Here is a 24,230-nt window from a genome sequence, read left to right as displayed (position 1 = left end):
TTACTCCTAAAGCACTAGTGTAACATCTGCTTTAAGGACAGCACCCAAAAAAGCCCTTTTTAGGGCTGAAAGATATCAGTCTGTGTGTCTTGCAACAGCTGGAGGCACCCTGGTTGGGAAGGAACCGCTGGTTAAAAGGGGTACTCCAGTATAAAACTTAAGTTCCTTCAAGCAACTAACTACTACAGTATTCAAAGGGCTGAAAGATATCAGTCCGCGTGTTTTGCAACAGCTGGAGGCACCCTGGTTGGGGACCACTGCTTAAAAGGGGAACTCCGCTGGCAAGCTTTTTTTCTTTAAAGCAACTAACAACTACAGTATTCAAAGGGCTGAAATATATCAGTCCGTGTGTTTTGCAACAGCTGGAGGCACCCTGGTTGGGGACCACTGCTTAAAAGGGGAACTCCGCTGGCAAGCTTTTTTTCTTTAAAGCAACTAACTACTACAGTATTCAAAGGGCTGAAATATATCAGTCTGTGTGTTTTTGCAACAGCTGGAGGCACCCTGGTTGAGGACTACTGCTTAAAAGGGGAACTCCGCTGGCAAGCTTTTTTGCTCATTGTCACACTAGTGCAAATCACATTTGGTGTGACGGTTGTGCAAATAAAAATAAAAAAACTTTTTGGGCTGTTAAATAAAACCAGTCGTCATTGTCAGTTCATATCACAGTTGCCAGTTTTTTTTGCCTGCAGGGCAAATTGTGTCACCCTAGTGCAAATCACATTGGGTGTGACAGTTGTGCAAATTAAAAAAAAAAAAAACTTTTTTGGCTGTTAAATAAAACCAGTCGTCACTGTCAGTTAAAGTCATAGTTGCCAGTTTTTTTGCCTGCAGGGCAAATTGTGTCACCCTAGTGCAAATCACATTTGGTGTGACACTTGTGCAAATTTAACCAAAAAAATTACAGGCAGAGGAAGGCTGCCCCACAGGGGCCGTCGTGGTGCTGGGATTCCCTTTGGCCCTAGAATGGCCAGTGTTCAGAGGCCACGTACCCTGAACCCCCAAAGTTCTGAGGACTTAGTTAACTGGCTATCACAAGAAACCCAATCTACTACAGCTTCCGCTCGGAACCTTGACGCACCATCCTTCTCCTCCTCTAGCTTAGCTTCGGGCACCTCTCATGCTACCACTTGCCCGCCTGCCACCACCACCAACACTAGCACCACAGCAGCTTTACTTGATCCGTCAGAGGAGTTATTTACACATCAGTTTGAAGACATGAGTGATGCACAACCATTATTGCCAGAGGATGTAGTTAACAGGGATATGTTTCAGTCAGGCAGCATTACACACATGGACGTACGGTGTGATGATTATGTTGTACCCGCTGCTGCTTCCTTTCTTGAGGTGTCAGATAGCGGTGAAGGTGTTGATGATAACGATGTGTCCGTGGATGCCACGTGGGTGCCCGCTAGAAGAGAAGAAGAGGGAGGAAAGTTCAGATGGGGAGACAGAGAGCAGGAAGAGACGAGTTGGAAGCAGGGGGAGGTCGTCGCAAGGAGCTAGTGGCACAGTCAGACAGCATGCATCGGCACCCGGGGTCAGCCAGATGGAACGCCAATCAATGAATGCTGTTGCCACCACCAGAATGCAGTCATCGCAGAGCTCAGCAGTGTTGCATTTTTTTTGTGTGGCTGCCTATGACAACATCGAGGCCATTTGCAACCTGTGCCAGAAGAAACTGAGACGTGGGAAGTCCAACACCCACCTAGGCACAACTGCGAAGGCACATGATGTCACATCACAAACGCCTATGGGATCAACACGTCAGTACAAGCAGCACACAAAGTCAAAGCCACCATCCTCCTGCTGGTCCAGCATCTTCAGCCAGGTCAACCACTGCTGCCCTCCTTGCCCCCTCTCAACCATCCGCCTCTCCGTCTCTCGCCTTGAGCAGTTCCTGCTCATCTGCCCACAGTCAGGTGTCTGTCAAGGAGATGTTTGAGCGCAAGAAGACAATGTCTCAAAGTCACCTAGCCCGGTGTCTGACAGCTGGCTTGTCGGAACTGCTAGCCCGCCAGCTTTTACCATACAAGCTGGTGGAGTCTGAGGCCTTTAAAAAATTTGTAGCCATTGGGACACCGCAGTGGAAGGTACCCGGCCGAATTTTTTTTTGTACAAAAGGCAATCCCCAACCTTTACTCCATTGTGCAAAAGGAAATTATGGCATGTCTGGCACACAGTGTAGGGGCGAGGGTCCATCTGACCACTGATACCTGGTCTGCAAAGCATGGTCAGGGCAGGTATATCACCTACACTGCGCATTGGGTAAACCTGGTGACAGCTGCCAAGCATGGAATGCGTGGCTCTGCAGAGGAGTTGGTGACACCACCACGACTTGCAGGCAGGCCTGCTGCCACCTCCTCTACTCCTCCTACTCCATCCTCTTCCATAACATCCTCGGCCGAGTCCTCTTCCACTGCTGCGTCTTGCTCCACATCACCGGCACCCCCCCAGCTTCCCAGGTGCTATTCCACATCCCGGATACGGCAGTGTCACGCCATCTTGGGATTGACTTGCCTCAAAGCGGAGAGTCACACCGCACCAGCGATCCTGTCGGCCCTGAACGCACAGGTGGACCAGTGGCTGACTCCGCACCAACTGGAGATCGGCAAGGTGATTTGTGACAACGGAACAAATTTGTTGGCGGCATTGAGGTTGGGCAAGTTGACACATGTGCCGTACATGGCACATGTGTGTAATCTGATTGTACAATGCTTTGTGCTCAAGTACCCAGGCTTACAGGATGTCCTGAAGCAGTCCAGGAAGGTGTGTGGCCATTTCAGGCGTTCCTACACGGCCATGGCGCACTTGTCAGATATCCAGCGGCGAAACAACATGCCAGTGAGGCGCTTAATTTGCGACAGCCCGACACGTTGGAATTCAACACTTCTAATGTTCGACCTCCTGCTCCAATAAGAAAAAGCCGTCAATGAATATTTGTATGACCGGGGTGCTAGGACATCATCTACAGAGCTGGGAATTTTTTTGCCACGTTACTGGAGGCTCATGCGCAATGCCTGTAGGCTCATGCGTCCTTTTGAGGAGGTGACAAACCTGGTCAGTTGCACCGAAGGCACCATCAGCGACATCATACCGTTTGTTTTCTTCCTCAGGCAGTAGATGAGCGTGAAGAGGAAGAGTTGTGGACACCATGACCACCAGAAACAGCCTTATCAGCATTCCTTGCTGGACCTGCGGCAACACTGGAAGAGGACTGTGAGGAAGAGGAGTCAGAGGAGGAATGTGGTTTTAAAGAGGAGGAGGAAGACCAACCACAGCAGGCATCCCAGGGTGCTCCTTGTCACCTATCTGGTTCCCGTAGTGTTGTACTTGGCTGGGGGGGGGGGGGGGGGAGAAGATGATACCTTCCCTGATATCCCTGAGGAAGAGGAACAGGACATGAGTAGCTCGGCATCCGTCCTTGTGCAAATGGGGTCTTTCATGCTGTCGTGCTTGTTGAGGGACCCTCGTATAAAAAGGATGAAGGAGAACGACCTGTACTGGGTGTCCACGCTACTAGACCCCCGGTATAAACATAAAGTGCCTGACATGTTACCGCATTATAGCAAGGCGGAAAGGATTCAGCAGGTCCAAAATAAATTGAGAAGTATGCTGTACACAGCATATAAGGGTCATGTCACAGCACAACAGGGATCTAACAGGGGAAGAGGTGAAAGTAATCCTGCTCCTCCTCCCACAAACACGCCAGCAAGGACAGGATGCTGTACAGACATGCTGTTGATGGAGGACATGCAGAGCTTTTTAAGTCCTACGCATTGCCACAGCCCTGCGGGGTCCACCATCAGAGAACAACTTGACCGACAGGTAGCAGACTACCTGGCCTTAACCGCAGATATCGACATTCTGAGGAGCGATGAACCCCTTGACTACTGGGTGTGCCGGCTTGACCTGTGGCCTGAGCTATCCCAATTTGCGCTAGAACTTCTGGCCTGTCCCGCTTCAAGTGTCCTGTCAGAAAGGACCTTCAGTGCAGCAGGAGGTATTGTCACTGAGAAGAGGAGTCGCCTTGGTCACAAAAGTCTGGATTACCTCACCTTTCTTAAGATGAATGAGGGATGGATCCCGAAGGGACTGACACTGGGCGATACATTTGACTGAACAAGGCCTGATCAGATGAGCTACCTTGGGCTAAAAATGGTCCACACGCTGCTGTATTTGAACTCTGAATGCCGGATGACTTGCGTGACTTATTTGCCACCAACTAGGGTTCAAGCCGCAATGTTTTAGGGCACTTTCTGTCTGGCGAAACAAACAGAAATTTTTCTGGCCGCTGCTACAGCTGCGGCTGCGACAATACCCAATTTTTCATCCATGTGTACATGCCTAATTTTTCTGGCCGCTGCTGCTGCACTTGTTATGGTGCTGCAATTTTTATGGCCGCTGCTACAGCTGCCACAATACCAAATTTTCCAGCCAGGTGTACATGCCTACTTTTTCTGGCCTCTGCTGCTGCACTTGTTATGGTGCTACAATTTTTCTGTCCGCTGATACAGAAGCGGCTGCAACAATACCACATTTTTCAGGCATATGTACATGCCTAATTTTTCTGGTACTCTCTGCTGACATGTCCATTTTAGCAACCGTGGATATTAGATGTATGCTAAGGGTAGCATGGTGGCTCAGAGGTTAGCACTGCTGCCTTGCAGCGCTGGGGCCTTGGGTTCAAATCCCACTATGTGGGAATCACTATTGTGGCCAGAAAGAGTCCGTGTGGGTTTTAAAATTCGCCTGCCCATTGAAGTCAATGGCAGTTTGCAGACCGAAAATTTTATGTTCGCGACATCACTACTAACAAACCTCCTCCACATGTAATTACCATACTACTGGGCTGACACACTGTAACAAACCTCCTCCTCATGTAATCTCCTTACTACTGGGGTGACACACTGTAACAAACCTCCTCCTCATGTAATCTCCTTACAACTGGGTTGACATACTGCAACAAACCTCCTCCTCATGTAATCTCCTCACTACTTGGGTGAAACACTATAACAAACCCCCTTCTTGTGTAATTACTTTACTACTGGGGTGACACACATGAGGGGGAGGGGGTTATGGTGGTGTTGCTGGCTGAGCGAGTGGTTCAGATGCTGGCTGTCTAACTTTGTTGTGGGAGGCAGAGCGGTGCCCCTATCAAGAAGGCGCTCTAGGCAGCTGCCTATTTTGCCTATAGGCAGAGCAAGCCCTGGAAGCCCATATTCCCTTACATTCGCCTGTATTTTTCTGCCGCCAGGCATGAGATCCCTCCCTCATGGTTTTCTACTTGCCAAATCCTCATCTGTGCTGCTGGTAGGAAATAAGGGAATCGTTAATTTCTAACGATAATTTGTTTTCCCTTAGTCCTAACAGCAGCAGATAATGTGAAATAGGCTGGATAATGTGACAGGGGGGGAAATAATGTGATGGGAGGGGGAGTGACGGGGGGGTAATGTGACGGGGAGGAATGTGACGGGGGGATGTGACGGGGAGGGGGGAATGTGACAGGGGGGAGGGGGGAATGTGACAGAGGGAGCGGGGAATGTGACAGAGGGAGCGGGGAATGTGCCGGGGGGGGGGGGGGGCGGGGAGAATTTGGCAGGGGACGGGAAGAATGTGGCATAGGGGAGAAATGTGATGGGAGAAAATGTGACCATGAGGGGGGAATGTGACAGGGGGAGATAGAAATTAAATGGGGAGATGTGAAATGGACAGTGGTCATAAAATGAGTGGATAGTTGTAAAATTAGGCCCATAATCGCAATCGCACATTTTTCCCATATTGTGCAGCCCTAATGCCCATAAATGTAAATAACAGAAACCCGGGGGGCTTTTCTGGAATGATAAGCCATGTACAGCGGTACTACAACACAATTACCCTTGAAATTAATCCTTAAAAATTGGAAGGTTGTTTTGCATCAGTGCTGTGAAGAAAAAGTCCCCTGTGTTTATTCACACATGATGGTACTGCTGCATCAGCAAGCATTACCTCAATGCAAATGATACATTTTCATGTTTTAAATGTGCTTTTTAGTTCTGTTTTTTTTCAAATTTATGTAAATTAGGAAACCGCAGCAAAAAACAGAATCTTAAATCTGGGTTCATAATCTACCTCTAATTATATATTGATAAGAAAAAAATGTGGCTGGCTCAATGCGTGTCATATTATGGAGGCATGTAAGTGATATTACGAAGCTAAGTGGAGGCTTAGGCTGGGTTCACACTACCATTTGAACTACGGTTCCCGTATATGGCTGGGAGGAGGGGTGGGTGGGGCTTAATCGCGGCACCCGCACTCAGCCGTATTCGAGAACCGTAGTTAATGTATGTCTATGAGCCGACCGGAGTGAACCGCAGCCTCCGGTCGGCTGCTTTTTTGGCCGTATGCGGTTTTCCCGACCGCAGGCAAAAACGTGGTCAACCACGTTTTTGCCTGAGGTCGGGAAACCGCATACGGACGAAAAAGCAGCCGACCAGAGGCTGCGGTTCACTCCGGTCGGCTCATAGACGTACATTAACTACGGCTCCCGAATACGGCTGAGTGAGAGTGCCGCGATTAAGCCCCGCCCACCCCTCCTCCCAGCCGTATACGGGAACCGTAGTTCAAATCGTATTGTGAACCCAGCCTTACTTGGCAACTGCTGGTCAGTAATTTTCACCTACATGGCACCTACTGTATTATATTGGTAAATATTTGCATCATGAAAAGGCCAATTTAGATGTGACTTTCTATAATTTGTACTGCAAGTAAACTACATTCACTAGAATGACTACAAGTTGCCACCTTTTCTTACCAACTTTGAGATAAAACCTTTAAAATCAACATAAATGTTATACTTAACATAACTTTTCTGGTTTAGTAATACTTTGAACTAAGATTATAATGAGTTGTAGTAATATGAGCAGGAGGACTTTTGGTTAGGTGCTCATGACCATGTGCAATACAGTACTTAGTGTGGAACTGTAATTTGCAACTTATTTATTGCAATTTGTGGTATATTGCTTATCATGTGTATGAGTTTGTAGGGTGGAAAGAAGGCTCCCAATGTGTGGCATCGGAGAACATAACAAAAATTGTACTGTGCGCTAACTCTGCATGAAAAATATTGTATAAAAGCCTAGATACTAAGTTAGCAGCAACACTCAGTACAAAGCAGCAAAAGCAAGTAAACTGTTACAAGTAGCGCCACTGGCCGTGGGTGCTCTCTCTGCCCGACTCCCCGCACAAACTGTACTGCGCTTCGCATGATGCGATGCGAAAGCATGCAGTCTGTTGCTTCTCACCTGCCCCGCCATCTTCCTGCCTCCTTCATTCTCCCTGCTAGCTAGCGAGTGCATACCCGCCACCTAGGGTGCGTGCGTGCCAGTTCTCAGAGATTTAAAGGGCCAGTGGTGCTTGTCAGAAACTGACCCTATTTAACCCCGCACTTCCTGCTGTACCCTGACGGATCTTTGTGTACTTTTGCATTAGAGAAAGCGTTCCCTGTTGTATCAGCCATTCCATGTACCAGTTCCTTACCACTGTTTCTTGCCGCCTGCCCTGACCTACCTGCCTGTCCGACTGAGTAAGTCTCATCCTTCTGTGCCACGCATCACCTCGGCTGCCTTTGTGGATGAGTCGTGCCGGGGGTGGAGCTGACTGCCGCAGCAAGTCCATCCCGCTTTGCGGCGGGCTCTGGTGAAAACCAGCAGCTCCTTAGACTCCACTCCCTGGTGTGGCTCACTCCATCATCCACCCAGGTACAGCGGATTCACACCACCAGCCATTACAGTAAGATCCAGCCATGGATCCAGCCAAGGTGCCTCTGTCGAATGTCGCTGACCTATCTGCCTTAGTGGCACAACAATCTCTGCAGATTGAGCAAGAAGCGCAACAGCTGAATCAGCTAACTGCAATGATGCAGCAGCTCCGCTCAACAGCCGCAGCAGCCTCCACCTGCACCAATGGCTCCACTGGTGTCTGCAGCTTCCGTGACTTCCGTTGGCTTCAAGTTATGTCTGTCTCTGCCGACAAAGTTCGAAGGGGACCCTAAATTGTGCAGGGGGTTTGTGACCTAATGTTCTATGCATTTGGAACTTATGGCTGATCAGTTCACGATGGAGCGTGCCAAGGTGGCGTTCATGGTCAGTCTTCTTTCCAGGAAAGCCCTGGCCTGGGCCACACCTCTCTGGGATAGAAATGATCCAGTGTCCTCCAGTCCTTTCGGAATTCCGCAGTGTCTGCATTGGTCTCCTCGGCGGAAACCACACTTCTGAGGGGGACTCAAGGGGACTCTACTATTGGTGACTATGCGGTCCAGTTCCGCACTCTAGCCTCTGAATTGGCCTGGAATGATGAGGCTCTGTGTGCTACTTTTAAAAAGGGACTTTCCAATAGAGTTAAGGATGCACTCGCTGCACAAGATCCTCCATCTTCTCTGAGTGAGCTCATTCTCTTATCCACTCGCATCGATGTGTGTTTTGCCGAGAGGCAGGAGGAACTTCGCCAAGAACGTGAACCAGTTCGGACATGTTGTTTTCCCCGATTGGCTCCAGTATTCCAGTGACCACCTCATCCACCAATGTTGCCTCCTGCCGAAGAGGCTATGCAGGTGGACCGTGCCCACTTGTCCCAACAAGAGAGGTCCTGCTGACGTGAAGAGAACTTGTGCCTGTATTGTGCCAGCACGGAACATTTCCTCAGAAATTGTCCCCTACGGCCACCACGTTAGGGAAATGCATGCACCTAGGGCACGTGGGAGAGGCATTTCTAGGTGTGAATTATCCCTCTCCTAAATTGACTATGCCAGTTCTATTCTTCACCTCTGCAGGAGCTTCGTTCCTGCCTTCCTGGATTCTGGTTCTGCAGGAAATTTTATCAACGCTTCTCTCGTCCACAAGCACAGTCTTCCAGTGACACGGGTCGTCAAGCCTTTATACATTTCCTCCATCAACGGTGAATGCTTGAACTATGCGGTGCACTTCTGCACTGAACCACTTTTGTTGCAAGTGGGTGCCTTACACAAAAAGACGATCAAGGTTTTATATCCTTCCTCATTGTACTTCCGAGCTTCTCATCGTTTTTCCCTGGCTTCAACATCATGCTCCGGTTCTTGACTAGCAAACTGCTGAAGTCATTCGCTGGGGACCTGTCTGCCAAAACGGCTGTCTGGCATCACCTCAGCCTAAGTATTCTCTACCTCCTTCATCTACGCTGGGTTTGCCTGTTCCATACCAGGACTTTGCAGACATCTTCTGCGAAAAACAGGCTGAAAGTCTTCCTCTGCACCGTCCCTATGACTGCCCGATTGACCTTCTACCAGGGAGTTCACCTCGGGGAAGAATCTACCCCTTGTCTGTTCCTGAGACGCAAGCTATGACTCAATACATTAAGGAGAATCTCTAGAAGGGCTTCATCCAGAAGTCTTCCTCCCTGCCGGTGCAGGATTCTTCTTTGTGGAAAAGAAGGATGGGTCTCTCCACCCTTGTATTGATTACTGGGGACTTAACAAGATCACTATCAAGAATCGATATTCGCAGGCCGATGAGAGAAGACAACCAACTCCGATCTTCTCTCCTGGAGATAAAGTCTGGTTGTCAGCCAAATATGTCCGTTTAAAGATCCCCAGTTACAAACTAGGTCTCCGGTTCCTTGGTCCCTACAAAATCCTGTGCTGTATTACCCGGTGTCTTACAAACTCTGCCTCCCTTCGCATCCCGAACTCCTTCCATGTCTCCCTCCTTAAGCCTCTAGTTATATACAGTTTTTCCCAGAGGGACGTTTCTACTTCACCGGTGTTCAGTGCTTCTGATGTGTTTGAGGGGAAGGAGATTCTGGCCACCATGACTGTCAGAGGTAGACGGTTCTTTCTGGTTGATTGGAAGGGTTTCGGGCCGGAAGAGAGATCTTGGGAACCCAATGAAAACATTTTGGATCAGGATCTTGTACGTAGGTTCCTGCGGCCAAAAAATAGGGGGAGACCTAAGGGGGGGGGGGGGGGGGTACTGTTATGCTGGCCATGGGCGCTCTACCTGCCCGACTCCCCACACGGACTTTACTGTGCTTTGCATGATGTGATGCATTCCTCTGTTCTCCCTGATAGCCGGCGCATGCATACCCGCCTCCTAGGGCCCGCGTGTGCTGGTTCTCAGAGATTTAAAGGGCCAGTGAACCATTGATTGGTGCTTGTCAGGAACTGACCCTATTTAACCCCGCACTTCCTCCTGTTTCCTGCCAGATCTTTGTGCCCTGTTGCCTTAGAGAAAGCGTTCCCTGTTGTACTGTATAAGCTATTCCGTGTACCAGTTCTTGTGCTACGTTTCCTGACCACTGTTCCTTGACTCCTGCCCTGACCTACCTGCCTGCTATGAGTACATCTCATCCTTCTGTGCCACGCATCACCTCTGCTGCCTTTGTGGATGAGTCGTGCTGGGAGTAGCGACCTAGGAGCCGCCTGCCGCAGCAAGTCCATCACGCTTTGCAGCGGGCTCTGGTGAAAACCAGCAGCTCCTTAGACTCCGCTCCCTGGTGCGGCTCACGCCATTGTCCACTCAGGTACAGCGGAGCCACAGCCCCAGCCGTTACATAAACTGGGCTAAGAAGTGTGATTCAAGTTTAGTATTGCAACTACATAAACCTCTAGTGCAGCCGAAAATACATTAAGGAGTTGTATGACTAACATAACTGTAGGAGCAGATGCAAAAGTAGAAACTAAAAAGTGATGGACAAACTATTCCTACTATAAACCAACAAAACTGTGAATAAAATTTTGGTCCATAATACAAGATGAATCAGTAAAAGATAAACAGCAATGTACATAAAAGGTTACTTTATTTCTATATTTACATATAGTTATTTATAATAACTATAAAGTTGAGAAATTTAATACATTGTCCCAGATTTTTCAATCTGTCAGAAACACAAACGGTTGGTTTGCCTATAGCAACCAATCACAGCTTAGCTTTAATGAAGCTGTGGTAAAATGAAAGAGGAGCTGTAATTGGTTGCTATGGGCAAATCACTCCACTTTTTTTCTCCCACAGATAAATCTGAGCCATTGGCCCTCATTTACTATTGGCATTCCATATAAATTGTGGTGAAAAAAGTATGGGGAAACTCTATTTAAAAACATGCGCCAAAATTTCCTCTTTTTTTTCTTTTTAAGAAAGGCATCACTTTCAGCTATTAATTTTTTACAGTCCAAGTCATTCATAAAATTGTATTTCCTGTTTTTAGCATTTTTTTGGGCCTGTGATCTTTCACTTATAAGAGAGAGGTCAAATAAATGAAAACCTTTGTTTAGTCATTTGAACGCACTTTAGCACATGTCCAATGTGTTAAAAGTTTCTGGTATTCAACAAAATCATATTCAAGATGAGTAAAAACTCCATAGAAATGTTATATGGAAAAATCAAAAATGAGGCCCACTGTGTCAAGTCTTACCTGTTGGTATCATGGTGTCATTTACAGGAAGATAGTGCTCAGCATCAATAGAAATCTCATGGTCATATATGTTTTCTGACCCCTAAAAAAGATGAAATTACTCAAATCACAGAAAGTCAAATAAATGCATATATAACAGTGCTACCATGTGACACAAGTACACTGAAGAACACTATACCCTTGGTGATGGGTATTTTTCTCAAATAAGACATTTCATCTCGTTAAATGGGCACTGTCACCAACTTTTTTTTTGATATGTTGTAGTACATATGTACTACAACATATCTCTAATATAGTTTCATTATTATTTTTTTATATTAACATGGTGTAACTTACATTTAAAAACCGGCCACTAGGGGTCTCCCTCCTAGTGGCTGGCTGCAGCCTGGCGTGACGTCACGCCTGAAAAAGGACTGATTTTGGCCTGGCAATCAGTCCTTTTTCATTTAGGCTGCTCTCGCTCCCTGCCTGTCAATCAGACAGACGGGAGCGAGCGCATTGGCTCCCCGGCCACTGGCTGGGAGGCCACTCCTCCCGCACGTGTCATCGCTGCCGCTGCCCCTGCACGCCCGCTGCCGGACTCTGCAGTATCTGTAAGTAAGAGGGAACGGGGTATGCGGGCGGGGGGTATGTTATGGAGGGAACGGGGTATGCGGGCGGGCGGTTTTGATGGCGGGAACGAGGTATGGGGGGGCTTTGACGGAGGGAACGGGCTAGCGCTGCATGGCACTAACTTATAGTTTATCTACACAGGGTGCCTCCAGCTGTTTCACTATTACAACTCCCAGCATGCCCGGACAGCCTATAGATGTCAGGGCAAGCTGGGAGTTGTAGTGGTGAAACCGCTGGAGCCACCCTGTGAAGATGAACTAAGGGCGGAAGTGTTGTCCCCAGCAGGCATCAGTGACGTGGTGACTGCTAGGGAAGTCTGCCTGGTAGTGAGCACACTACCAGGAAGACATAAAGTTATTTTTAATATAGTAAAAAGATAAATTAAAAGCAGGAAGGGGGTTAGGGATAGATTGGCAATAGGCAGGGACAGAAAAAAAAATAGGATGGTGGGAGCTACTCTTTAACGATAGCTGTATAAATAGACAATTTGAAGTTATGGAGCAGATGTTTAGTTAATTTACAAATCCATTTACTTTTGTGGAATTATCTTTGAAATGGGGTTCGGGGTACAAACAACTTTTTGATAATTTTTTTTAGCCATGCAATTACATGAATTATGTTTTCATTCTTATGTTTTCTTTATAAAAAGGAAAATATGGGTGGGCTGAACGTGTAATATTTAAGTTATATATATCATTATATATATATATATATATATATATATATATACACCGTATATATATATATACCGTATATATATATATATATATATATATATATATATATAACCAAAAAAGGCTTGCAGCACTACTTAGCCAATTCCAAAAAAGGTTTTGAGCCAATAAACCTTTTTTGGATTTTTTCACTATTTTAGAGAGTTCTGCGACATCTTTTTATGCATATATGTATGTATACACACACACTTGGTAACAATGACATGTATTACCAAGTAACAAAAAAAAATTAGTTACTATAAAGAAGAATGTAAAAAAAAAAATAAGTATCCATACAAAGACACCCCACAAAGGGAAAATGTGAAAGTGTTTTACATAAAAATGTTATACATAAATTAAAACACCAAAGAATATGGTATACTGGAATTCCTCATAATGAGCACTTAGTAAGAGAAACATCTTTCATTTATACATTTAGAAGATACAGATTTTGTCATGTTGCGGCCTTGTGCTGAAATCATTTTGTTCTCAATAGTCCATTAATGTTAGAAATCTTTGCTAATTTATTGAAAAGAAATAACTAAAATATAGCATTGACATGTACTCCAGCATTTATAAACTCATTCCCTATCCACAAGATCTCCAGAACGGGGAATCTCCTCTCTGCATGAAGTGTTGGGTCAGCACACACTCCATGAATTCTCTATGGGAGACTCAGAGATACATAAGCAATAATGAGAATGCATGGAGTGCACCCTGACCCCACACTACATGCAGAAGGGAGATTCTGGGCCCTGTTCTGGAGATGAGGTCAGAAGGTTGGTATTGATCCTAAATAAGCTTGTGTTGTATGACTTGTTATAGATACTAACTGCAACTTATACAAAGACATTAAAAGGGGTGCTCCGGGGAAGTTAAAGGGGTACTCCGGTGGAAAACTTTTATTTATTTATTTTTTTTTTTTTATCAACTGGTGCAAGAAAGTTAAACAGATTTGTAAATTACTTATATTTAAAAATCTTATTCCTTCCAGTACTTATTAGCTGCTGAATACTACAGAGGAAATTATTTTCTTTTTGGAACACAGTGCTCTCTGCTGACATCACGAGCACAGTGCTCTCTGCTGACATCTCTGTCCATTTTAGGAACTGTGCAGAGCAGCATATGTTTGCTATGTGGATTTTCTCCTACTCTGGACAGTTCTTAAAATGGACAGAGATGTCAGCAGAGAGCACTGTGCTCGTGATTCAGCAGAGAGCTCTGTGTTCCAAAAAGAAAAAAATTTCCTCTGTAGTATTCAGCATCTAATAAGTACTGGAAGGATTAAGATTTTTTAATAGAAGTAATTTACAAACCCTGTTTAACTTTCTGGCACCAGTTGATTTAAAAAAAAAAATAAAAAAAAGTTTTCCACTGGAGTACCCCTCTGGAGTACCACAATACCTGTTCTGTGTCCCCTGTAGTTATCCATGTGATTTTGCCAGCTCCTGTGGCCCCTATTCTCCTAAATATTCCTTTCTCTTGCTTGCAGCCCAGACTACAACTCCCAGCAGTCAGTGCAGTTCTGCGTAATGGCTGCCAGCCAATTGCTCTTACTATCTGCGTGCATGCTGTGTTGTTGTCAGCAGCACACACTGTACATGTCTTTTCTTTCAAACTATCCTTCCCCCAGCAATAAATCATGCTATTAAAATTATGTATATACTATATTTGATGCTATTACCTGTCCTGCCAAATTTAAATAAGAGTGGTTTGTTAGGTTGATAGGTGTGGTCTTACTGGTCCGAGCCTTATAGTTTATAGTGAGCTCACTACCAACAAGCGTGTATGTTACCCAGACGTCTAATTCACCAGGGTATCCTTCTTCTCCATCAGCACTTCTGTATGAAAGCTGAACACCATTTTCAATCTCCTTAGGTTTCCAGAGCACCTGCAACATAGCAATCATAAAATCGTCATGTAATTTTCATCTTGTGAATACTTGAAGGCCAAAATAAGCATTTGGATTTCTAGTTTTAAATTTTAATTGCAATAAAATATTAGGACTTTTCACAATGAGCCGAATTAAAATATTTCCAATATAATTTTTGTTTGTTAGTAGGCAAAATTTCTGTAAAATTTGGTGGACAGGAGCAACTACATGCCCTCAACTGCAAGCACCTTTATTCGGTGAGCATGTCACAAACTGGAGGATAGAAGAAAAAAATCCCATGTTTTGCGCACATCTGAAGTGTGCAAGAAAATTATATGACTTTCTGCCTTTTTAGTCAGGTGCAGGAATGATAAATGTTTCCCTAGGAGCCTTATTCTTTTACTCAGAAAAGTGTTTTTTATTTTTTTACTCGTTTTATTGAAAAGTGAGTAAATACAAGTGCAACATATCTGCAGAAAAGTACTGCGTTTGACAGAGCAATAACTGAAATACATACATTGCAGAATAACAAAGGTCATACAGTACATTCAGTGCAAAGTAATATAGTAAAATTGAAATCCATAAAAATAATCCAACATAGAGAACAAACTCCTTCACGATATTGAAATGCATAGCCGAGAAGCCCCATCAAATATTAAATAGAGAAGAGAGAAAAAGAAAAAAAGGGAGAAAGGTGGAAAGGGTACACACAGAGCTGCCGCCCCCCAACCAAGAAAGTCACAAATACAGGAGAAACAGAAGAGGAAAAAGGAGAGGAAAAACAAAGGAGGGTGAACAGGAATCAAAAGGGAGAGCCCAGAGCACCAGAGGACATTAAAGAGGTAAAGGCCGAGGGTGAGTAACGAAGACAAGGCGACCCACACCAAACACCGCACACCTTATGGAATTTATAATTTCTGTGTTTAAAAACTAGTTGCTCATAGGGAATTATAGCGTTGAACAATTTCTTCCATTGTGAAGAGAGCCAGTGTAGTGAAGAGAACTGTTCCCTGTAGAGAAATGTGCCTAAGCAGCTGATGATGAATGCTAAGTCAGCAAAGCCACAGTCATTGGCTGAGACACGCACACCCGCCCCATACTATTGGTTGTTGGGGGGGGGGGGTGCAGCCTCGCTCAGCTCAGTATTTGGCACCAGCTCCCTGGACACATTTCACTACACCCCGATCTCCGCACTCTCACAGCGGGATAAAGCAAACCGTATCCTCACTAAGAGAGCAGAGAGATCGGGACAGAAGTGGAGAACAGGGATGTTGAAAACGGTGTCTCTGCTGCTGTGACTCACTCTTGCCGCTGCTGTAAAACTGTGAACCCGATCCCTGCGGCTTTCAACAGCCTGGGGGATGTAGAAATGTGTGTCCCCGCTGCTGGCTCTCTCCATCCCCATCCCAGCGTCGAGGATGTAGGAATGTGTGTCCCCTAGTGCAGAGGCAGGGGAGACCGCTATCTATCACCGCTCTTCCCTGCCTCTGATTACTGCTTCTTCAAATCAGTGTACCCCCGTGCCTCACTGCTTCCCCGTGACGGTATCTCCCCGTGCAGAGGCAGGGAAGAGCAGTGATGGATAGCGGTCTCCCCTGCCTCTGCATCCCAAGATACACATTTCTACATCCCCGCCGCAGGGATCGGGGACAGAGAGAGCCAGCAGCGAGGACATACATTTCTACATGCCCCAGGCTGATGAGAGCCGTGGGGATTGGTTCACAATTTTACAGCAGTGGTGAAAGCGAGCTGCAGCAGGCACACAGTTTTCAACATCCCTGTTCTCCGCTTCTCTGTCCCGATCTCTCCACTCTCATGGAGAGGATACAGTTTGCTATATTCCGCTGTGAGAGAGAAGAGATCAGGGTGTAGTGAAATGTGTCCAGGGAGCTGGTGCCAAATACTGAGCTGAGCGAGACTGCACCCCCCAACAACCAATAGTATAGGGCGGGTGTGCGTGTCTCAGCCAATCACAGTGGCTATGCTGACTCAGCATTTATCATCAGCTGCTTGGACACATTTCTCTACAGGGAACAGTTTTCTTCATTACACCGGGAATCCATCCAGCGCAGGGCTACTGCCTTTCTGGCCATGAATAGCACCTCACAAAAGGAAAATCCTCATGTGGTGTAGCCAGGACTCCTCTGGAAGCACCCCGAAGAGACATATGAGAGGTTCCAGCGGGACTGGGATGGAGATAAGGGAGGATAGAAAATAAATTATACCCTGCCAGTATGTCTGAAGGAAGGGACACAGCCATATCATATGCCAAAAATCGGCCCTAGGGGAGTGACATCTATGACAAGCATTCGAAGGCATCCGCCCCATTCTGAAAAGTCTAACCGGGGTAAGATAACAATAATGAATGATATGTAGCTGACATAATTTATTTTTAGCTGCCGAAGAGGACATAATCTCTGACCAATCCTCTGACATAAATGAGAGGACATAATCTCTGTCAGTGAGGGAGGGTACGCATGCCTTCCAATAAACCTCTGCTGTATCAACAGAATTAGTAATTTTTGCCCTCGTAAGGTGAGTATATAGGATAGAAATCAGGCCTCTCGGTCCTTGGGAACGGAGGATCCCAATAAGGGGGTAAGTAGAAATAGGAGGTCTCAGGGAGTGGAACTGGGCAGTCAAGGCATGACGGAGCTGAAGGTATCTATAAAAGGCTGTACGGGGGACATTAAAGTCTGATTGGACCTGCGTAAAAGATTTTAATATATCATCCTGAAACATGTCACCCAACCGAGTATCCCCCTGAGCCATCCAGAAAGGAGGGTCCAAAACGTCCGTCAAATGAGTGAAGTGGGGGTTGTTCCACAAGGGGAGGTCAGCTTTAATATCAGTAAAAGAAGTAACAGTCTGTGTCTGACACCAAACCTGTAAAGCTAGTTTATGTAGGGGTAGGAGCCTGCTGACCAGAGGAGGTACACGCCTATTTGGACTGCAACTTGCACCCTCCGTATGTTCTCCGAGGTTGATTCACCAGGCATGAAGCCCCTCCGATCCCCATGTATAATAGAAAGCATAACGCGGTTTAATCTATTGGCCAGCACTTTCGTTGGAATGTTAAAATCTACATTAACTAAGGAGATAGGCCTATAAAAACCGCAGTCCAGGGGGTCTTTGTCTGGCTTAAGAAGGACAACAATGTTAGCATCATACATAGTGTATGGAAGGCGGCTGCATCAAAAGTAGCATCATACACAGCTTTCAGGGGGGCCTGTAGAAGGGTGGCATATTTTTTTTTTTTTCAATTCCATTTTACAAAAAAAAATCATAGACCATTCATAGAATTACAATAAATATGCTTATCCCCCCATCCAACCCCCCTCCCACACCCAGCCTGAACCGAGGAAAGAAAAAAAATATATAAAAAAATAAAGAAAATAAAAAAAATACAAACTTTTTATCATGTTAACACTGCTGCTAAAGGAAGTAGGTAATCAGATCTTCTTACATTCCTTACATCAGTTCCCATGTTTTTTGAAAAAGTTTCCTTTTTTTTTAGATCTTCCAACTCTAAATTTTTCATATTTTTTAACTTTTTCCATCAGCGCCATCCACTGTTTTATGTTTAGCACGTCCTCGGCAAACCATTTGGTCATAATCAAATGTTTGCCCAAAATGCAAAGTTTCATAAGTATTTCATTAAGTGGTCCAAACTCAGCAAAATCTCCCAGGATCGCAGACCTGATTGATAGAAGAATCTGAGTTTTAAATTTTTGTGTCAGATACCCCGCAATATCATTCCAGAATATCTTTATTTTTGGGTAATCCCACAGTAGATGTTCCAAATTTGCCTCATTCATATTGCATTTTGGGCAAGCTGAGCTACTCCTACAGTTCATTTCTCACAAATAGACCGGGGAGTAGTATGATCTAAGTATTACCCGGGATTGCAACAATTGAAATCTTTTGTTTGATGAACAATCCACCGCATTTTGGCATATCTCAGCTCTTCTCCTCTATTCTCCCCACCACTCTCTCCCATTTCTTTTTAGCCCTTTCTTTGTTATCTCCCGGGAGTTCTTCTAACAAGCATATATATATAAATATTATATATATATATATATATATATATATATATATATATATCTTAGGGCTTTTTTTTACTTCCCCTGTGTTCAGTGATATTGTTACGCCGAGCGCTCCGGGTCCCCGCTCCTCCCCGGAGCGCTCGCAACATCCTCGCATTTGCAGCGCCCCGGTCAGACCTGCTGACCGGGTGCGCTGCAATACCTCTCTCAGCCGGGATGCGATTCGCGATGCGGGAGGCGCCCGCTCGCGATGCGCATCCCGGCTCCCGTACCTGACTCGCTCTCCGTCGGTCTTGTCCCAGCGCGCGCGGCCCCGCTCCTTAGGGCGCGCGCGCGCCGGGTCTCTGCAATTTAAAGGGCCACTGCGCCACTGATTGGCGCAGCTGGCTTAATTAGTGTGTTCACCTGTGCACTCCCTATTTATACCTCACTTCCCCTGCACTCCCTCGCCGGATCTTGTTGCCATTGTGCCAGTGAAAGCGTTCCCTAGTGTGTTCCTAGCCTGTGTTCCAGACCTCCTGCCGTTGCCCCTGACTACGATCCTTGCTGCCTGCCCTGACCTTCTGCTACGTCCGACCTTGCTCTTGTCTACTCCCTTGTACCGCGCCTATCTTCAGCAGTCAGAGAGGTTGAGCCGTTGCTGGTGGATACGACCTGGTTGCTACCGCCGCTGCAAGACCATCCCGCTTTGCGGCGGGCTCTGGTGAATACCAGTAGCAACTTAGAACCGGTCCACCAGCACGGTCCACGCCAATCCCTCTCTGGCACAGAGGATCCACCTCCTGCCAGCCGAATCGTGACAGTAGATCCGGCCATGGATCCCGCTGAAGTCCCACTGCCAGTTGTCGCCGACCTCACCACGGTGGTCGCCCAGCAGTCGCAACAGATAGCGCAACAAGGCCACCAGCTGTCTCAACTGACCGTGATGCTACAGCAGCTACTACCACAGCTTCAGCAATCATCTCCTCCGCCAGCTCCTGCACCTCCTCCGCAGCGAGTGGCCGCTTCCGGCCTACGATTATCCTTGCCGGATAAATTTGATGGGGACTCTAAGTTTTGCCGTGGCTTTCTTTCGCAATGTTCCCTGCACTTGGAGATGATGTCGGACCAGTTTCCTACTGAAAGGTCTAAGGTGGCTTTCGTAGTCAGCCTTCTGTCTGGGAAAGCTCTGTCATGGGCCACACCGCTCTGGGACCGCAATGACCCCGTCACTGCCTCTGTACACTCCTTCTTCACGGAGATTCAAAGTGTCTTTGAGGAACCTGCCCGAGCCTCTTCTGCTGAGACTGCCCTGCTGAACCTGGTCCAGGGTAATTCTTCTGTTGGCGAGTATGCCATCCAATTCCGTACTCTTGCCTCCGAATTATCCTGGAATAATGAGGCCCTCTGCGCGACCTTTAAAAAAGGCCTATCCAGCAACATTAAAGATGTGCTGGCCGCACGAGAAATTCCTGCTAACCTGCATGAACTTATTCATCTGGCCACCCGCATTGACATGCGTTTTTCCGAAAGGCGTCAGGAGCTCCGCCAGGATATGGACTTTGTTCGCACGAGGCGTTTTATTCTCCCCGGCTCCTCTCTCCTCTGGTCCCCTGCAATCCGTTCCTGTGCCTCCCGCCGTGGAGGCTATGCAAGTTGACCGGTCTCGCTTGACACCTCAAGAGAGGACACAACGCCGCATGGAGAATCTGTGCCTGTACTGTGCCGGTACCGAACACTTCTTGAAGGATTGTCCTATCCGTCCTCCCCGCCTGGAAAGACGTATGCTGACTCCGCACAAAGATGAGACAGTTCTTGATGTCTACTCTGCTTCTCCATGCCTTACTGTGCCTGTGTGGATATCTTCCTCTACCTTCTCCTTCTCTGCTATGGCCTTCTTGGATTCCGGATCTGCAGGAAATTTTATTTTGGCCTCTCTCATCAACAGGTTCAACATCCCGGTGACCAGTCTCGCCAGACCCCTCTACATCAATTCTGTTAACAATGAAAGATTGGACTGTACCGTGCGTTACCGCACGGAACCTCTCCTAATGTGCATCGGACCTCATCACGAAAAAATTGAATTTTTGGTCCTCTCCAACTGCACTTCCGAAATTCTTCTTGGATTACCGTGGCTTCAACGCCATTCCCCAACTCTTGATTGGTCCACAGGAGAAATCAAGAACTGGGGTACTTCTTGTTTCAAGGACTGTCTTAAACCGGTTCCCAGTACTCCCTGCCGTGACCCTGTGGTTCCCCCTGTAACCGGTCTTCCTAAGGCTTATATGGACTATGCTGACGTGTTTTGCAAAAAGCAAGCTGAGACTTTACCTCCTCACAGGCCTTATGACTGTCCTATTGACCTCCTCCTGGGTACTACTCCACCCCGGGGCAGAATTTATCCTTTGTCTGCTCCAGAGACTCTTGCCATGTCAGAGTACATCCAGGAAAATTTAAAAAAGGGGTTTATCCGCAAATCCTCCTCTCCTGCCGGAGCTGGATTTTTTTTTGTGTCCAAAAAAGATGGCTCCCTACGTCCTTGCATTGATTACCGCGGACTTAATAAAATCACGGTAAAGAACCGCTACCCCCTACCTCTTATCTCGGAACTCTTTGATCGCCTACAAGGTGCCCACATCTTTACCAAACTGGACTTAAGAGGTGCTTATAATCTCATCCGCATCAGGGAGGGGGACGAATGGAAGACTGCATTTAACACCAGAGATGGACACTTTGAGTATCTGGTCATGCCCTTTGGCCTGTGCAACGCCCCTGCCGTCTTCCAAGACTTTGTTAATGAAATTTTTCGTGATCTCTTATATTCCTGTGTTGTGGTTTATCTGGACGATATTCTGATTTTTTCTGCCAACTTAGAAGAACACCGCCAGCATGTCCGCATGGTTCTTCAGAGACTTCGAGACAATCAACTTTATGCCAAAATGGAGAAATTTCTGTTTGAATGTCAATCTCTTCCTTTCCTAGGATACTTGGTCTCTGGCCAGGGACTACAAATGGACCCAGATAAACTCTCTGCCGTCTTAGATTGGCCACGCCCCTCCGGACTCCGTGCTATCCAACGTTTTTTGGGGTTCGCCAATTATTACAGACAATTTATTCCACACTTTTCCACTATTGTGGCTCCTATCGTGGCTTTAACCAAGAAAAATGCCAATCCCAAGTCCTGGTCTCCCCAAGCGGAAGACGCATTTAAACATCTCAAGTCTGCCTTTTCTTCTGCTCCCGTGCTCTCCAGACCTGACCCATCTAAACCCTTCCTATTGGAGGTAGATGCCTCCTCAGTGGGAGCTGGAGCTGTCCTTCTACAAAAAAATTCTTCCGGGCATGCTGTTACTTGTGGTTTTTTTTCTAGGACCTTCTCTCCGGCGGAGAGAAACTACTCCATCGGGGATCGAGAACTACTGGCCATTAAATTGGCGCTTGAGGAATGGAGGCATCTGCTGGAGGGATCAAAATTTCCAGTTATCATATACACTGATCACAAGAATCTCTCCTATCTCCAGTCTGCCCAACGGCTGAACCCTCGCCAGGCCAGGTGGTCGTTGTTCTTTGCCCGTTTTAACTTTGAAATTCATTTTCGCCCTGCCGACAAGAACATTAGGGCCGATGCTCTCTCTCGTTCCTCGGATGCCTCGGAAGTAGAGCTCTCTCCGCAACACATCATTCCTCCTGACTGTCTGATCTCCACTTCTCCAGCCTCCATCAGGCAAACTCCTCCAGGGAAGACCTTCGTTTCTCCACGCCAGCGTCTCGGGATTCTCAAATGGGGACACTCCTCCCACCTCGCAGGCCATGCGGGCATCAAAAAATCCTTGCAACTCATCTCTCGTTTCTATTGGTGGCCGACTCTGGAGACGGATGTTGTTGATTTTGTGCGGGCCTGTACTGTCTGTGCCCGGGATAAGACTCCTCGCCAGAAGCCTGCTGGTCTCCTTCATCCTCTGCCTGTCCCCGAACAGCCTTGGTCACTGATTGGTATGGACTTTATTACAGACTTACCCCCATCCCGTGGCAACACAGTTGTTTGGGTGGTCGTTGATCGATTTTCCAAGATGGAACATTTTATTCCTCTTCCTGGTCTTCCTTCAGCGCCTCAGTTGGCAAAACAATTTTTTGTACACATTTTTCGTCTTCACGGTTTGCCCACGCAGATCGTCTCGGATAGAGGCGTCCAATTCGTGTCTAAATTCTGGAGGGCCCTCTGTAAACAGCTCAAGATTAAATTAAACTTCTCTTCTTCTTATCATCCCCAATCCAATGGGCAAGTAGAAAGAATTAACCAGGTCCTGGGTGACTATTTATGGCATTTTGTTTCCTCCCGCCAGGATGACTGGGCAGATCTTCTACCATGGGCCGAATTCTCATACAACTTCAGAGTCTCCGAATCTTCTGCTAAGTCCCCATTTTTCGTGGTGTACGGCCGTCACCCTCTTCCCCCCCTCCCTACTCCCTTGCCCTCTGGTTTGCCCGCTGTGGATGAAGTGACTCGTGATCTTTCCACCATATGGAAAGAGACCCAAAATTCTCTTTTACAGGCTTCATCCCGCATGAAAAGGTTTGCCGATAAGAAAAGAAGAACTCCCCCCATTTTTGCTCCCGGAGACAAGGTATGGCTCTCCGCTAAATATGTCCGCTTTCGTGTCCCCAGTTACAAACTGGGACCACTCTATCTTGGTCCTTTCAAAGTCTTGTGCCAGATTAACCCTGTCTCTTACAAACTCCTTCTTCCTCCTTCTCTTCGTATTCCCAATGCCTTCCATGTCTCTCTCCTTAAACCACTCATCATTAACCGCTTCTCTCTCAAACTTGTTTCTCCCACTCCTGTTTCCGGTTCTTCTGACGTCTTCTCCGTGAAGGAGATTCTGGCCTCCAAGACGGTCAGAGGGAAAAAAATTTTCTTGGTGGATTGGGAGGGCTGTGGTCCAGAAGAGAGATCCTGGGAACCTGAGGACAACATCCTAGACAAAAGTCTTATCCTCAGGTTCTCAGGCTCCAAGAAGAGGGGGAGACCCAAGGGGGGGGGTACTGTTACGCCAAGCGCTCCGGGTCCCCGCTCCTCCCCGGAGCGCTCGCAACATCCTCGCATTTGCAGCGCCCCGGTCAGACCTGCTGACCGGGTGCGCTGCAATACCTCTCTCAGCCGGGATGCGATTCGCGATGCGGGAGGCGCCCGCTCGCGATGCGCATCCCGGCTCCCGTACCTGACTCGCTCTCCGTCGGTCTTGTCCCGGCGCGCGCGGCCCCGCTCCTTAGGGCGCGCGCGCGCCGGGTCTCTGCAATTTAAAGGGCCACTGCACCACTGATTGGCGCAGCTGGCTTAATTAGTGTGTTCACCTGTGCACTCCCTATTTATACCTCACTTCCCCTGCACTCCCTCGCCAGATCTTGTTGCCATTGTGCCAGTGAAAGCGTTCCCTAGTGTGTTCCTAGCCTGTGTTCCAGACCTCCTGCCGTTGCCCCTGACTACGATCCTTGCTGCCTGCCCTGACCTTCTGCTACGTCCGACCTTGCTCTTGTCTACTCCCTTGTACCGCGCCTATCTTCAGCAGTCAGAGAGGTTGAGCCGTT

At 47.1% G+C, this 24,230-nt stretch overlaps 1 protein-coding gene across 1 annotated transcript in view; it reads right to left on the bottom strand.

Annotated features, from left to right (window-relative positions):
- Positions 1–24,230, bottom strand: part of GALM (galactose mutarotase) — a 112,172-nt gene that overhangs the window by 45,837 nt on the left and 42,105 nt on the right. The window contains exons 4-5 of the mRNA XM_056567445.1: positions 14,431–14,637; positions 11,422–11,503 (exon numbers count right to left, since the gene is read on the bottom strand). Coding sequence (XP_056423420.1) covers positions 11,422–11,503; positions 14,431–14,637 — 289 coding nt within the window. The remainder of the gene's footprint in view (positions 1–11,421; positions 11,504–14,430; positions 14,638–24,230) is intronic.

This window comes from Hyla sarda, chromosome 3, assembly GCF_029499605.1.
Source record: "Hyla sarda isolate aHylSar1 chromosome 3, aHylSar1.hap1, whole genome shotgun sequence".
Taxonomy (NCBI): Eukaryota; Metazoa; Chordata; class Amphibia; order Anura; family Hylidae; genus Hyla; species Hyla sarda.
Note: the sequence above shows the minus strand (reverse complement) of the source record. Positions and strands in the feature narration are given on the sequence as shown.